Genomic DNA, 15,936 nt, shown 5'->3' with positions numbered 1-15,936 from the left:
TCACATCGACTTCACAATGAACATTGAAGAGTCAAAATGGTTCCTTTACAGCTTTGATTTCAGCTAAAGGAACAGAAAAGTTAGACAGACCAAACCCCAGGCTGTATGTAGAATGCAGCACATTTTTTATGTTTTGCAGGCCATTGTTGTCCAATACTTTTGGACAACAATGTTAGCAGTATGAGAGCCTTGTAGTTGTGATGTAGTTACCATCAGGAAATTAATGTAGCTCTGCTGGACATTTTCATCAGAAGTATTCAGTCAGAGTCTTCAAAATTTTCATGTAACGATGCTCAGCAACTGTTTTGTGTAAGGGACACTTCATGTGGGTAAGCCATGCCATGTTAGTCAAAGAAGAAAATTATCTTTTCTGTCAACCAAATAGCGTTGATGTCTGAAATGAAGGGTACTTCCTCACTGTATTCGCCTGGTTACTGTCAGAATCATAGTGATGATGCCAACTCTCATTACCAGTAAAGATTGAATGTTGCGAACCTGTTCTACTACAAAGTTGAAGTTTGTGTCATACTTGTGTTTATATTAGCAATCTTTGTACCCATTTTGCACAGACATGTTTCATGTTCAAGCGATCAGGTAGAATGATGAATGTATTATGGGATATGTGTAACATGTTTACCAGTCCATCCACTTTTCAGCCGTCTTCCCTTATAATGGTAGCAGTTGTGTTAATCATAATCTTGTTGTTGGAGTGCTTGAATCACCCTGCCTGAAGACCAAACACAGTCCTCCAGAAAATATTGAACCACAGAAATACAGTAGATTGCAGAAGAGCTTCTTCTACATCTATGCCTACTGCAATATTTCATGTGTTTCCATGCCAGTTTCTGCAGATGGGTGTAAAATTTTTAATCTGTGTGCTTCTCAAAATGAAGTGACTATTTTCCATTTATTTAATGATCACCACTGGCACAATGCTTTTGCATGCATATCTTATAAGAGCCGATCTTCTCACTACAGTTTGTTTATCACTATATGCTAATAAATCATTCTCACTTTTTGTCATATGAAATTCCTTGGGGCCAAAATAAATTCTGTTCTAAAAAGTTTCTGACTTATAGGTTAGTGAGGTTTTTGGAGTCTTGTACATTTTTATTTGTTTAGACATGCATTTTTAATAATTAATACATGTGTCTGATTTATTGGTTATCAGTATTAATGAATGAACAGTGACCTAATCAGGAAATAAAATAGAACTCGCCATTTAAGACATGTCTTTAGTTTCTTAGATTACCTTTCTTATTAATATAAGTTAAAAACTGTAGAATAAAAGTAAAGATTGTTTAAGGATGGTAAGATCTCTGTCAGTAAATTTTGTTTTATTATTAAGTGGTGAAATTTATTATTAATATTAAATAATAAATGATTGTGTTAAATAAAATGTATAATTATTTTTTGGGTTCTTTTTTATTTTTATTTATTTTTAATCCTTGCAATTACAGTAATAATTACAGATTTCCAAAAGGATGAAACAAATTTTGTTTTAAAAATCCAAAATAAAGTAGAACTGTGTACATACCAGAATATACTTTATAAATATTTCTTCTTTTTAAATCTGATTTGAAGTATAAGTTTAGTTACTCTTTTATTAAATTTGTTTTCTTAAGTTGTTTATTTTATTGTCATTCTGATTATTATGATGTACTGTTGTAACACATATTTGTAGATAACAGATGTGTTGCAAAATTTATTGACAATCATGGATTTATATTAACTTATGTTTATTGCATGTGTAATAAAATATGTTTAGTTTTTTCTAACTCCTAGACATTGTTAATTGTGCTTTATTCTCTCTTGACTATCAGTTATAATATATAAACATATAATATATATGTATCTGTGTGTGAGTGTGTATGTATCGTGTGTATATTAAATTCGTAATGATAAGAAGCATTTTTATGCTGATTATTGTAATTTCTAGAAAATTTCTTGCACCTTCTGTTGAAGTGTTTGATGTATGTTTATACATTTGTGTAAATTCTACAAACTGAAAATTAATGATTTTTTTTAAGTACAGTAAAGCCTCCCCAAAATGTAATCTGATGTAGCCGAGTAAGAAATCCATTTTTAAAGATTTTCATCTTGCAGAGTTTTATTAAAAATAAAGCTAATTTATAGTAAGGTCCTGTGGATCATGAATTATACGAATACAATATAAAATAAAATTAATGACAACGATATACATTCCAGAATATTCTGGAAACTTATACATTGTACATAAGACTACATTATTCACAAATTTTTAAAAATTATAAAAGTGAAATAAGTTATTCTTTTTAGAGAATACTTATACTGTTTACTGTGTAAATTTTGACTTACCAGAATGGTAGTGAGTATTGTTTTCATTCACATTTCACAAATATAAAACACTTATTTCTGTCTTCAATTTAGTTATATTTCATTTGAAAGTTACACTTAAACGATAAGAAATACCCTTAATCTAAAACACAAACTAAACGGATATCGAAGAATCAAAATGTTTATTGTTGTTCAAAAATAGAACAACAATAAACACTCTTGACAAATTGAAAACTATTACTGCTTCCAATCACTGTGTTCACAGAACTGAATAAAATTATTCTCAATTTATATATATATATATATATATATAAATTCTAAAAATCTATTAACTTGTTGACAAGATACAGCACAGAGATTGTTTACATAAGCTATCCCTGCTACCTTACTTTATTATTGACTAGGCTTATGTTAGGAAGTTGAAGCGTATCTTGTACCAAACAACAATTAGTCATCTACTGCATTTATTATTTCACAACACTCTTATTTAGTAATTAATTTATTTAATCAGTACTTTGGAAACTATAGTTTTGAGGAGTTAACATTTTTAAGAGGTCTGTTTTGCGGAGGTTTCACTGTATTAACTTTTATAAATGTAAAATCCTTAATGCTTATTTTATATTATTTATTTATTATTTTTTTTTTAATATGAGTAATCTTAATCCTTTTTTGTTACTAGTTTTCTTATGTTTCATTCTTCCTACATAAGGATTGTTGCACTGTATTTTTTTTGTATGGTTATTGATTTATCCTTAAAATTTTCTGTTATTTATTGTATGATTATTTTTAATTGACTGAAATAATATATTTTAAGTAATAAAAATTCAGTTGTGGCTTGGCAAATTCATTTACATCAAAATTATTATTTCAGGAGTTTTTTTTTTTAAGTTTTTTTACTGATGTTAAGTGGTAATGTAAACTCCTTAAATGTTTTTATTTGTAGGACATGCTAATTTTAACTGGCTTATGTTGTTTTAATGAGACTATGGGTAATCAGTCTTAAGCTTATCAACTACATAAAAGACAAAAATTGTATAAAAACTTACTTTAATATAAATTTCTTTGTTGCTTTTTATCAAAATCATAGAGCTATATTAAAAAAAATTACAGTTTTGGTAAATTTACTCACACTTTGGTTATTAACTTTTCACCTGTGAGGGTCTGATTGAATAGTCCTGGTTCTGTCAGACATTTTCTTGTTCAATACAATTTTAGATATGGAGAAGATTCCTACCGAGAGCCTGTTGCACAATTGTTCATCCAAATGTAGACTTTCATAGACCCATCCAGGGTTTCTGGTTCCACAAGAAGGGCTCAGCAGCTTGTAGTGTCTAAGTATTCAATTTATAAGAAAATTGAAGTTAATAAAATATTAAATCCTACGATTTAATTAGGATGGTTCATATCACTTAGAGCAGGCCAGGAATTTTGAACATTCAACTGCGTGGCATTTTCTGATCATTGAACTCAACCTTACAGAGATGGATGTGGTTTCTGCTTTGCACTTCTGTAGGCAAAGCATCCATTTAAATCCTAAGTCTGCTCCATTTAGTGGGGGACTGGGAACTAGGTCAGCTGTCTGTGGTTAGTTGCTCATTGGAAAAGTTTCCATCTAGTATCATGATTAAACTGGAGTAGGGTTTCACCAAGCTCATAGCCATGTATGAGTCCCAAAATCAGATCTGTTTTCAACATAGAGTCTCACCTAAAAGAGAGGATTGATTTTCATGCATACCTCTGGCATTTATGTGACCTTTTGGTAATTGGGAATGCTACTGAGCTGCATATGCTGTCACAGAATGCAGGTGATAATGTTCAAAGGTAAGCAGCTGATTGAGGTGTTAAGAATAAAAGTGAATCGGTCAGTGTCATTCTGAATTCCACAGGGGTTAGTGAATATTCATTCTGCTGATCACCTGCCAACAAACTGTCATCCACACAAGGAAGCTGTTTGATTTCTGAGGGAAAGGAATTTTTTTCCACCACTTACTTGTTCACACCACACAAAATGTTCATCAGTAAAGTGCTGCTCTCATTTTTGGTCAAAACATTTGATTCTTGAGTAATTGTATGTTCTATAAATGTCTATTCTCTAAAGGAATCACAAGATATTTGTTTAGTTTTTGTCTAGTGGCAATTCCCCATCATCCAGAGACAGTGTATCAGCAGCTATTCTTTTCCCATATTTTTTATCTCTTTCGACCATTCTTAGATTTTGTGAGTGTGTGTTCAAACTGTGTAGGCTGTACTTAGAATACCAGATCCTGTAGAGGTTATTGCATGCATCCTTAAGGCATATGCACTGATCCTGTGATCAGTGGATGACTATATGTGGGCCATTCTTAAGATATTTCCAGTCTGGAGCCCATTTGTTTGAAGTGCAGTGGGTTAGCCCTAATAGCTACTGAAATGGTAAAGTAGTGGCTGTTGAGAAAAGACTATCAGGGTAATTTACTGTTCTTTTTGTCCCTAGAGCAAAATCTTTTACTTTGTTCAGGATCTCACAAATGGTTATTTTATGATTAGTTGTTGCACCACCATTTTTTACTGTGTTGCACCTCTATCCTGTTGCCTGTGTCATAACTTGATCTAAGAATGCTACACCACTTGTAGATTTGCTTGAGAGTTTGGGATAGCATCGGTCGAGGCTTTACAGGTAGATTGTATTTCTTTTCTTTTTCTTTAATTGTTATAAATTTTATTGTAAAGGCACACCTAGTACTGTATGTTACTTTTCCTTTTCATTTATATTTTTCCAGTGTTTTTTTTTTTTAAATTAAGTAACTTTCATTTGTTGCCTGCATATAGTAAATTCAGAATGCATAAAATTATTAATTTTATTATGTTTTTTTTAATTACTTGATTCTATATTGCTGATATTGATAAAATGAGTTGCTTTGTACTTAGAAAATATGTATTTTTAAGATTTTTCTTCATTAGGCAGTACTTTATTTTTAATATATTTAATTCTTAAATATACTTTGTTCAACATGATTTTTAGATGTTGCTACTGAGAATTAATTTAATAAATGCCACATATGTATTCTATTCCTCTATTTCATGATTATAATAGTTATCTTTAATGCCAGTCACACAATTTATGTAGCTTTTTTTTAATTGCTTAAAATGTGATTTATGTTTTATTTGTTAATTGTTTTTTTTTTAAGTTACAATGTTTAGGTGGTACAGTTTATTTCAAATGTTTCCAACAAAAAAAAATTCCATGTATTATAAAAGCGCGTGTGAATGCATAAAATTTCATTAGCAGACTGTATTTTGATTTAATTTTTCCCATGAACTTGTTTAAGTACAGGTTACTTTATTGTGTATAATAAATAGATATATATAAAAAAAGATGGCATGTATGTTTATTTAACATATTCAGTAGTAAATATGCTCGATGTTGTTATTCTTATAATTTTAGTACCACTATGTATTAAATATTTTAATATTTAAGGTTTTGTAGTGAAATTGCAGTATAACGTTACAATATTTGTATACAGTTTGATCATTGGCCATGTTGAAAATCAGTACTAATGCGCTTGTGACAATTATTTTATATTACCATTGTGAATTGTTGCACCTTTAAATTTAAATTGTTCCACATATGAAAGTGAACGATGGTGTTAGGCAGAGCACAAATAATTTCTCACTGGTTTATGTGAAAAAATAAAGGATATAAGTTAAAACTTGTTCTATCTACCATTGAAAATATTTATATTTGTTATTATTATTAAATTTGATTTATTTATCACATACCAATTATATTAATATCATAAGTAATATACATAATCTGATAGTATATGTTTTAATGCATGATATTGTTTTAACATTTTGGAGCTTCATTTGTGATTTATGCATATTTAATGATTAGAAATTAAATTAACAGACTATTGTAATTCACAGATATTATAAATCATTAAGGTGTTGATTATTTTTTTTTCAATAAAGGAAGGAGGTTTCGTGAAGAAATTTACATATGTTGATTTTCGTTTTTCATCTGACAAAGTTAATTAATTTTTTAATTCTTTAATGTTTTTTTTTTTTTTTTTATTATAAATTTAACATATATACGGTTTCAAATTTTCAGTAATTCATTGCTAAATTTTTATCTCCAGAGTGTTAAAATGCTTAATTTGTAAGTTACGGATAACATATTATCTCTTTTATAAATTAATTTATATACTTAATTTACTTAGTATAGATTACTTTTCACATCTAGTATTAAGCAGAAGCAAAGGTTTTAAATAATTGTTTTATTAACTTTTAATGCTGTTATTTAATGTGTTATTAAATTTATATTAATTTGTTTGTTATGTTTATAATTTTTAATTGATAATATGTTTTTAATATTAGTATTATTTATTTTATTATTTTTTTGTATATAATTTTAAAAAAACAACAATAACAAAAACTGATTGTCAGATTTTTCGTATTTGCCTGCGTGCAAATGTTATAGACTCTAGGTAGACAAGACGGTGTCAAGCAGGAATGGATTGTAGAAGACACTATCGGTAATTGGTGGCGCCCTAACTTTGAGCCGCCACAGTACCCATACGTTCCTCCACATATCACCAAACCGAAGGAACATAAACGGCTGTTCCTTGTACAGCTGGCTGAGAAGGGTAATGAACTTGAAGATTTACATAAACATTTATTTTATTGCAATATTTTATTTGTATATAAATGTATTATAATGTAATTAGATAATTACTGTATTTATGTTAATTGCATGAAACAAAAATTGTATTCTTTATACACTTAATTTGAGGAGGTAGTACCTATTTTTTAACTTGTATTCAAAAAACATTTAAAAATTTTTCTTTGTTTTATTACCAGAAACTGTTCCTGTAACAGAAATGCTTAAAAATTAGCTTGTAATTTATTTCTTATAAGCTGTAAATTATCTTCATTGAAAATGGAATTTTTTATATGTACAGAAGAAATTTCTATTACAATATGACAATTTATTTTACTCTCTTTTGTAATTTGTTACATAAAAATTCACTAGTGAGATGTTTTTATTACAGAGCCTTTGTATATCCCTTATTTTTCTTTTCATAAAATATTTAAGTTATAAGTAGGATAAGAGTTATATTTTGGTAAAAGATTATTCATGAAATTAAAATCTCTCATTAGGATAGATGTACATGATTTGTAAACAACTAATGATTCTTCAATACCTGCAACAAATTATATTAGTATAAAATATGTTGTTATTGGTAATTCATTTTTTCTCATTATTATTTCACACCTTTATTTCTGTATTTTTTCCAGTTGGTAATTTACATATTTCTGTTCATTTTATTATAATTTTGCTTTAGAAAATTAAATTAGGTCATCATTGTATTTTGTTTACAGTAATTGCCCTATATCTGCAGGTAACACAATCCACGTCCTACAGATATTCACTACGTTACTATCTAACTCTATTAATAAATAATTTTTCATTTACATATGTTAAAACTTAAAAATAAGTAAATAATAAAACACACTTGGCTAACAGTAATTTGTATATAATTTTTTTTTTTTTTAATTATCTGGAGAAGTTTTAAAATAAATTTATAATTTCTCAAATTTCAGTTTTTAGTGTAAAGTATAAACAAAACTAATTTATATTTAATTTTTGTATTATTTTTTTACTTTGGTAAAGAAGGTGTGAAAATATTTTATTAAAGAAAAAAATAACTTTAAAGTAGATCAAATCTCATTGGGCCGTGGGTGGGGATTGCTTTTTGTTTACTAGTTGAACAGATTCCAATATACACGTTAGAAAATAAAAAAATAAAATAGATTAAAGTGACTTCCCATGTTTAATTACCTGATTATACTTTTGTATACCAGCATTTCAAACCCGCTAAAATGCAGCTCTGTGAATGACTCTTTCACTGCCTGACTCTGTTCACCAAGACTGCCTGTATAATTAATTACATAACTATCAATGAAGTTACAAGTAAAAACTGTACCCCAGATCTTTTATATAAATCATAGCCATAAAAAAGACTGGGACAAACAGTGTAAATCAATAAATATAATTTACCTGTGTGAGAAACAATAACCTCCATTCAGAGAAGGATTATGATTTTTTTTTCTAGAAAATAATCTTAAAAGAAATTCTAAAATGAAGCTTCAAATTATCAGGAGTTTATTTACGTAGTAATTTACACATTTTAAAACTACTGTTAAATTCCAGGTTGCAGTATATTGTGGTTACAGGGAAAAGGGGGGTTCTGTGTGAAGTACAACTCATTTTCTTTTCTTTTTTCCTAATGAACTCTGTCATACATATATACTTATATTTTAATGAAATGAATTTCCAGTGAAATATGCCTGACTGGCCAGACATTGACCCCCAACCCAAGATAGACCACTACCCCAAACTGGCTAACTATTTTTGTTAATGTTTGTCACTTTCTAACATAAATGAAAATTTATAAATAACATTTAAATTTTTATTTTAATGAATATTTTGTATTTTCTTATTATATTGGAAGATATTTGCTTATAAATCACCTAAATGTCTTAAAAAGCCATCTAAATTAAATTAAATCATTACTGTTTGGCAGGATTTTTTTAAAGCATTTACAAACTTTAAATTTGACTTCAAAGAATTATTTGTATTGTTATTTTGTGTGGCTTGTGGAATATAAATAATATTTCCTTTATCCATCAAATTACTCATATTTGTTACTTATAATAGATTTAATGTAGGGTATAAAAAGTTGTACTTTTTTGTATTATTTTTATTTGTCATTTTTGGACATTATAATGTTGGTTTTTAGTAATAATTTTAAAAAAATGTTTTTTTAACATTAAGTTTCCCCATAGAAAATTTTTTTTTTTTAATTTAATATTTCTTGATATTCACATTTGTCTGTATTTCACAGCTATTCCTGGAGATGGTGATCCAAAGCCAATTGCTGACCTTCATTGCACTCGTCATTTTAAACTAACAAAAATACCAGCTTGATTATAATTATTTTTGGTGGTACTAGTTTTATTATATCATGTTCCATGATATGTTTGGATGTAATGTGTTGGACATGTATGAAGCATGTTTTACTATAAATTATGGAAGAAAACCTATAAGATTTGATGTTATAATATGTTGTTTTTTGTATCGATATGAAAGCCAAAAGTTCTGGACTGTTGTTAGTTCTTTGTTTGGAATTGTAGTGTGCCCACGTAGCAAATAACCTTTTATTTTCAAGATACAACTCTTAATTTCAAAAGATGTTCTAAGTATTATGGATCTATCAAGTAAGAACATGGTGCACAGTTTTCTGCTCTGCATAGTTTTTTTAATACAATCCATCAGATTTCTGTTTCATCTCTATCCATTTTTCATACTTTATTTTACTCTGTTTCTTATGTTGTATTGTTTTAACTTCAGCTTTTATCTGTTCTATTTTCATTACATGGCCATTTCAGCTGTTTATTTTTGTCTCAATCTGTTTTCAAGATGAAGATGTGAATTTATTTCACTTCTGATTTGTCTTTGCTTAATTGCTATCTTTGTTATAGAAAGATATTTAACTTAATAATTATGCCCCAGAGTATTTTAGTATAGAAATTGGTCAAAGTCAAAAAAGAAAGTAAAAATTTTTCCTTCTACTCTGCATTATGTCAAGAACTTTTGGTTTCTGGATCACTTTTCAGTGTATTAATATATGTATACTGCGGATTTCAGCGTCATTTCTTAATGCTGACTGTTTTAAACATTTATGTATTTATTAGAAAAATCCATTACAACCACTTATGTACATACAAGGAGAAATTCTAGTTTTCTCTATCAGTAATAAGGAATTAAGAATTCTGTATGTGTCTTTTCAATTCATGTAAAATAAAATGTTTTTAGTTCTTTAGCATTTGTTATTTTACTTAGGTTTTACGTATCTGAAATTTATCCAGTCTAATTTTTCCTGTTGTAATTTAATTTTTTTAAATTTTAGTTTTATTTTTCCCATGAAAGTTATGATTGAATTCAGGTTTTGTTTTCATTCCAAAATAATTTAATTTTTATTAAAATGTTCAGTGAATTTTACATTCACCCTTCAAACATTGTTAAAATGAAAAAAATTGTTTACTCACATCATCATTTCAACTAATAAAGAATCAGTTCTATTTACATAACATTTTGACAGGAGTATTGTAGTATATTTAATATTTATTGATTTAAATATTATTATATATAATTGAAGATAAAAATATTAACCAATAGAGGAAGTAATTTATTTTACATTTTGATGGCCATTTTATATTGAAGGTAATACTTATCTGGTGCTGTGCTGTGGACATGTATTATCTATCAGTGTGGAATGCCTCAATGTAAAATAACTTGAGTTTTCCTATCGGTGTAATTTAATAATACTTTATGTCTGTAATAGTATTATTATATGATTGTAGCAGTTGACACTAATATTTAATTTATTTATTGTATAAAAATTAAATGTTTTTGTATAGGATGTTTCTTTTTTGTAATTTTATTAAAAAGCTGGTGTTCTTGTTGTTTAAATGTGTAATTTTTTGTTGTATTTCTCAGAAGATTGTTAATCAAGAATATTTATTTATTAATTAGTTTTATTTTATCTTTTTATTCTTCATAATTGAATATTTTAACTTGTTAAAATCACACGCATAAAAAATTGTTCCTTTTCTTATGTTTCCAGTAATGTTTGTTTTATGTAATTTATAATCTTTATAAGGATTTTTACTTCAGTCTGATACCAAATGTGTTACGTTCTTGTAACTTCCATGTAAATTAAGTATTCATCATTTAAAATTATGTAGCTTGTTTCTCTTCGGCTGTTTTATAGTTATAATTCACTAAATCTCTTGATATTTAACTTGTTCAGAATATAACACTTTTAATCAATAAGAAGTGTATATTTATTTCCATTGATACTGAAAACATATGTGGTAAAATATATATGTGATGGTGTGTCATCTTGAAATGTCCATTATACGGTTTCTTGTGGATAACACAAGATTATAGCCTGTACTGGTACAGTGGTGTGTATGGTATATTCATAAATTGGCATGAGCAATAGTGGTAGTGTTTTTGACTGAGTGATACACGGTTAAAGAAAAATTTTTTGGTTTCACTTAACTGAAATTACTGGTAAAAACTTTTCACTCGGTTGTTTGTTTGTGGACATTTCTTGGTGATACATATTAGTTATTTGTTGTATCATTTGATTCTATTTATATTATGATTTCATTAAATTATGTACAAAATACTCTTAAATACAATAAATTATTAAGGTTTAGATTCGCATTACTAAACAATTTAATTTTAATTAAGAATTTTTTAAGTAGTTCTAGTCCTCTAAACCTCTTATTATTCAATGTAACCATTTTACAGAATCTTTTTCTTATTAATTTTTATTATATATAGATATATGTGTTACAAATTGTTATCTGATGAAATAAATTTTTATTTTTTTTTTAATTCAGCAAATTGTGTACACCCAATGTATTTCGAATAAGATATTTGTAAATACAATAGCTAAACTTAATTAGAATACATTTGATCAAAAAACAGACTATAATACAAGTTTTATACACATGAACACATTTTTAGTTAACACTTGACACATTTAATTATATTTGTTAATGTGGATTTAATATGACATATTAATGATAATTAAATAATTTGTAATCATGTCTAATAATAGTTAGTGATGATTTAATAATTATTATTATTAAAAAATCTATCAACAATTTTTTTATGATATACTCTACATAATAAACTCTTCTGAAATACAATTTTTTAAAAATTTATTGAATTTTAGTTATTTATTATTTTTAGTTATTTTCTTAAAAATTATGTAGCCCATATTGTTAATTTTTTTTTTAATAGTTTTGTATTTACAGTAATGTTTTGAAATTTAAATTAGTTAAGTAGTAGTTACCTGCCTTTGCCTTACCAGATTTTTTTTCTAATAGTTTAATTACAACAGTATAATTTTCAAAGCATAATAATGTAATTCTGTGTTCTTTATATAATTAAAGTTTTTTTAATTTTATAGGGTTCTGAAATTGCCCCTAGGTAATAGAAAATTGATAAATTGAATTTGTTTTTGTTGCTTTAGATAAAGAAGTAGATCATTTCTCTAGCCATCTTAGTCTGAAAGGCTTTCTGTATCCAACATTAACGCCTGATTGTAATATGTGAGCTGTGACAAGCTATGAAATTTAATAAATTAAGCTCATCCTGATTGGTGGTTCAGTGTAGACCTTTTTTTCATTTAGAATCTCTTGAGGTACTCCCTAATACTCCTGTATCCATTTATAGTTTTCTGATTCCCTTGATCAAGGACTCTCCAACACTATTTTTATAAATCATGATTAGCAAATTCTCATCAGACTTATATGTTCAATTAAATCTTATAGGTAGTACAATGGTTGCTGGACCCATGTATACTTTATGAATTTACTAGGATATTTTATTACCTATATTCTTTCTAACCCTTTGTATCTCAACACCAAGTCTACATTGTTGCTGATGATAAAATTTGGAGCTTGACATCAAGGTGAAATTATTAGTCTACAATTAAAAAACCTGTACTTGATTATATGTCTGTCTGAATTATCCTTTGTAACTTTTGCAATGTTTTATACAAGTAACAAAAAGCACGCCTTTTGTTTGTATACTTTGCCATATCTTATAAGTACCAATTAATTTGATTTTTTTTTTTAAATATTCTGGTCTAAGTTAAATTTTTACTCCAGATCCTGCCAAAAAATTTTTTTTTTTTTTTTGCTTTGGTATTGGCTATAAATTACTGAAAAAAGTCACAGAAAAACACCAGACTTCTGATACGTTTTTTTAAATTTTGTGGTGTATATTGTTTCCTAGACAAGTATTATGTTGCTATGTTCCAAAAGATGAGAAGTGAGACAACACAACACTATTTAGCATGTTCAACCATATGTTTCATAAATATTGTTTGTGGTTTCTTCTTAAATATTTAAGATCAAACAGTTTTATAATTGTTAGTCTGTTCCACAATTATCAATCATAGAGAAAGTTATCACAATTCTCTATATTTAATTTTCATTTTAAATTGTCTTGAATAATGGGGTTTTCTCATTATGTCGAATTTGATTCTGGCCAAATCATTTTCGGTAAGAATAACTGTATGTATTGTTCATAAGTGAGATTTAAGAAAGAAAAAATAAATTATATTTGTCTGCAATCGATCTGATTATAACAAAGTTTTTGGATCGCATTATTAATTTTAAAAGATGGCAACAGTTTTGTTTTGCTCTTTTTTCTTTGTTGAAATAAAAGTATATTTATTTGTATTGCTTTAAATTATATATTTAATAATTCCATGTTTATAAAAAGGAAAGGATTTTTAGATAATTTAATTTTTTTTATAAACTGATATTTCATAAAATTGGGTTGATAGATGAATTCTTTGAAGATTTTGATATGTTTTCATGTAATTATTAAATTTTTTAATTTGTAGTATGTCACAGTAGGTATCTGGAGGAACTGAAAGAAAAAGCATTTTATTTAAAAAGATACAATAAATTAACACATTGATTTTCTGTTTATTAGTACATGACATTCCTTCCAGAGCTGTTATCTTAAGATAAAATATTTTTGGATTGATGTAACCATTTTTGCGTTTGTAAAGAAGAAAAACATTCATCTGTCATGTATGTAGTTCTCTGATAGTTTTGAGGAATTTTACATGTTTAACTAGCGATGATTCTAGTTAGACTATTCTACATCCATAAATTAAATTTTGTTTCATTTATTCAGAATGCTCAAAATCAAACAAGATGTGAGCTTTCATTTACAGACATTGATTTAGGAAGTACATAGCGATATTACTGTCAGAGCATGCAAGACTGACTTATTGTGATGGTTAACAGTATTTTTCTCTGTCCAGTTTTTGTAGAACAAATATCATGACTGGGTGATGATAGGATGAAAATGTTTGGGTGATGATAGGATGAAAAAGCAAACTGGGGGACTTACTATGTCCTGTAATGCCAAGTTATTCTTAATTATGATAAGATGTAATTAGTGAGTACATTTATTTATATTTGAAGAGCAAGATTCATTGTGAGATCCTTAAAAGAAAAATACTGTTTGTTTATTTTTTTTTTTCAGTTATTAGCAACTTTAAAACCATTTTTTTTTTTTAAAGCAGTTAATGTAGCAACTGTTCATATTAAGTTGATTGAATTAAAAAGCTGTAATTATATTATGTTGAAAATTGCATATTATTCTTTGAAAAATGTGCTGTTGTACCCATTGACTTGTGCAAAGTAATAAAATGTTTCTTTTCAGAAGTACAAGATTGATTGAAATTTATTTAGATTTCTCTTTATGTGATTTAATAATTTTGTAAATATTCTAATTTTAAAAGTCGTATAGCACCGATTCAGTTTTTAATGTTGTATCATGTGATAAAATAATTCCTTAAGATTAATGGGGCCGAACATGATAAAGATGTGTGGGTTATTGACAATAATAAACAGTTGTAAATTTACATATTAATTTGTAAATTTTAAGAAAGTTGTTATTCCAAGAGATTATTTGCTATTATATACAAAATAATTATTTGAAAGTAGAAAAAATATTAGGGTTGGATTATTAAAATTCTGTACATTATTTATTTGTGTTTTGCTTATTGTAATAAAAAAAAAAAAAAAACATTTACTTTAAAAACCTAGTTAATAGATTGTTGAAAAAAATAAACATTTTTTAAACTGTATAAAAATTATGATAAATAATATATTCACAAATTAACTTTTTATACATTTCTAAAAAACTTAAATACATACATGTGCTTAAATTTGTCGTTTTGTTTATTAATTTATCTATTTATAGATAAGAAAAAAATCTGTGTTTATGTATTCAATATTAGTACTTTCTTTTACTGCTCTGTTTCAAACATTTTTTAAATACACCAAATTTATTAAAAAAAAAAAAAATAGTTTTAGAAAAATTCCTGCTTAACTTAAAATATATATTTTTTTAAAACTGTTGTAAAATATTGAAGTTTAGATTCAAAATTTTTGTTTGTTTTAAGGCATTTTTATGTGCATGTGAAAATTTGACCTTTCTTGAATTAACTTATTTAATCAAGTTACCAATACAATTAAGTTTTGTATTTCCATTTTGATTTAAATACCTTCAAAAATGTATAAATACAGAAGCAGCAAACTGTAATTTTGTAATAATGTTTAATTCATCTTAATTAGTGCAGCATTAACTCTTTTTTTGTGTTAGAATTATATTTACAAAAGCTGTACAGTTTGCCTATGAATAAATTATTAATTAAAATAATATGGAAATTTCTTTCTTTTTTTTATATATTATAAAAATTTTCTGTTTTTGCTTTCTTTCTTCAGGTATTATTTAATGTATAAAATTGTCATCTGTGTAATGCTAAATTTTTTGTCTACATAATTCTGTTAATTCCTAAAAAAATTTATTAATAGTCTCAGCAAAATAAATTTGCAACGAATGATTTTTAAATACATATTTTATTTTCTATAAATTTATTTTAAAAATAATATGTACTGTATGATAAATTTTACATAAATATAATTTTGTTTCAAATCTCAAAATAAAATGAATGACAGTCAGTATAG

At 26.7% G+C, this 15,936-nt stretch overlaps 1 protein-coding gene across 2 annotated transcripts in view; it reads left to right on the top strand.

Moving 5' to 3' along the window:
* Cpsf5 (cleavage and polyadenylation specificity factor subunit 5) overlaps window positions 1-15,936 on the top strand; it is a 60,865-nt gene that overhangs the window by 26,061 nt on the left and 18,868 nt on the right. The window contains exons 4-5 of one of the 2 annotated variants that reach the window (XM_075373324.1): window positions 6,776-6,941; window positions 9,204-9,741. In XM_075373324.1, coding sequence (XP_075229439.1) covers window positions 6,776-6,941; window positions 9,204-9,286 — 249 coding nt within the window. In that variant the 3' untranslated portion in view covers window positions 9,287-9,741. Of the gene's footprint in view, window positions 1-6,775; window positions 6,942-9,203; window positions 9,742-15,936 lie in introns of those variants that run through there. The other variant, XM_075373323.1, reaches the window with a different exon arrangement.

Source organism: Lycorma delicatula, chromosome 8 (genome assembly GCF_047948215.1).
Source record: "Lycorma delicatula isolate Av1 chromosome 8, ASM4794821v1, whole genome shotgun sequence".
Classification (NCBI taxonomy): Eukaryota; Metazoa; Arthropoda; class Insecta; order Hemiptera; family Fulgoridae; genus Lycorma; species Lycorma delicatula.
This window is presented reverse-complemented; position numbering and strand designations above follow the sequence as displayed.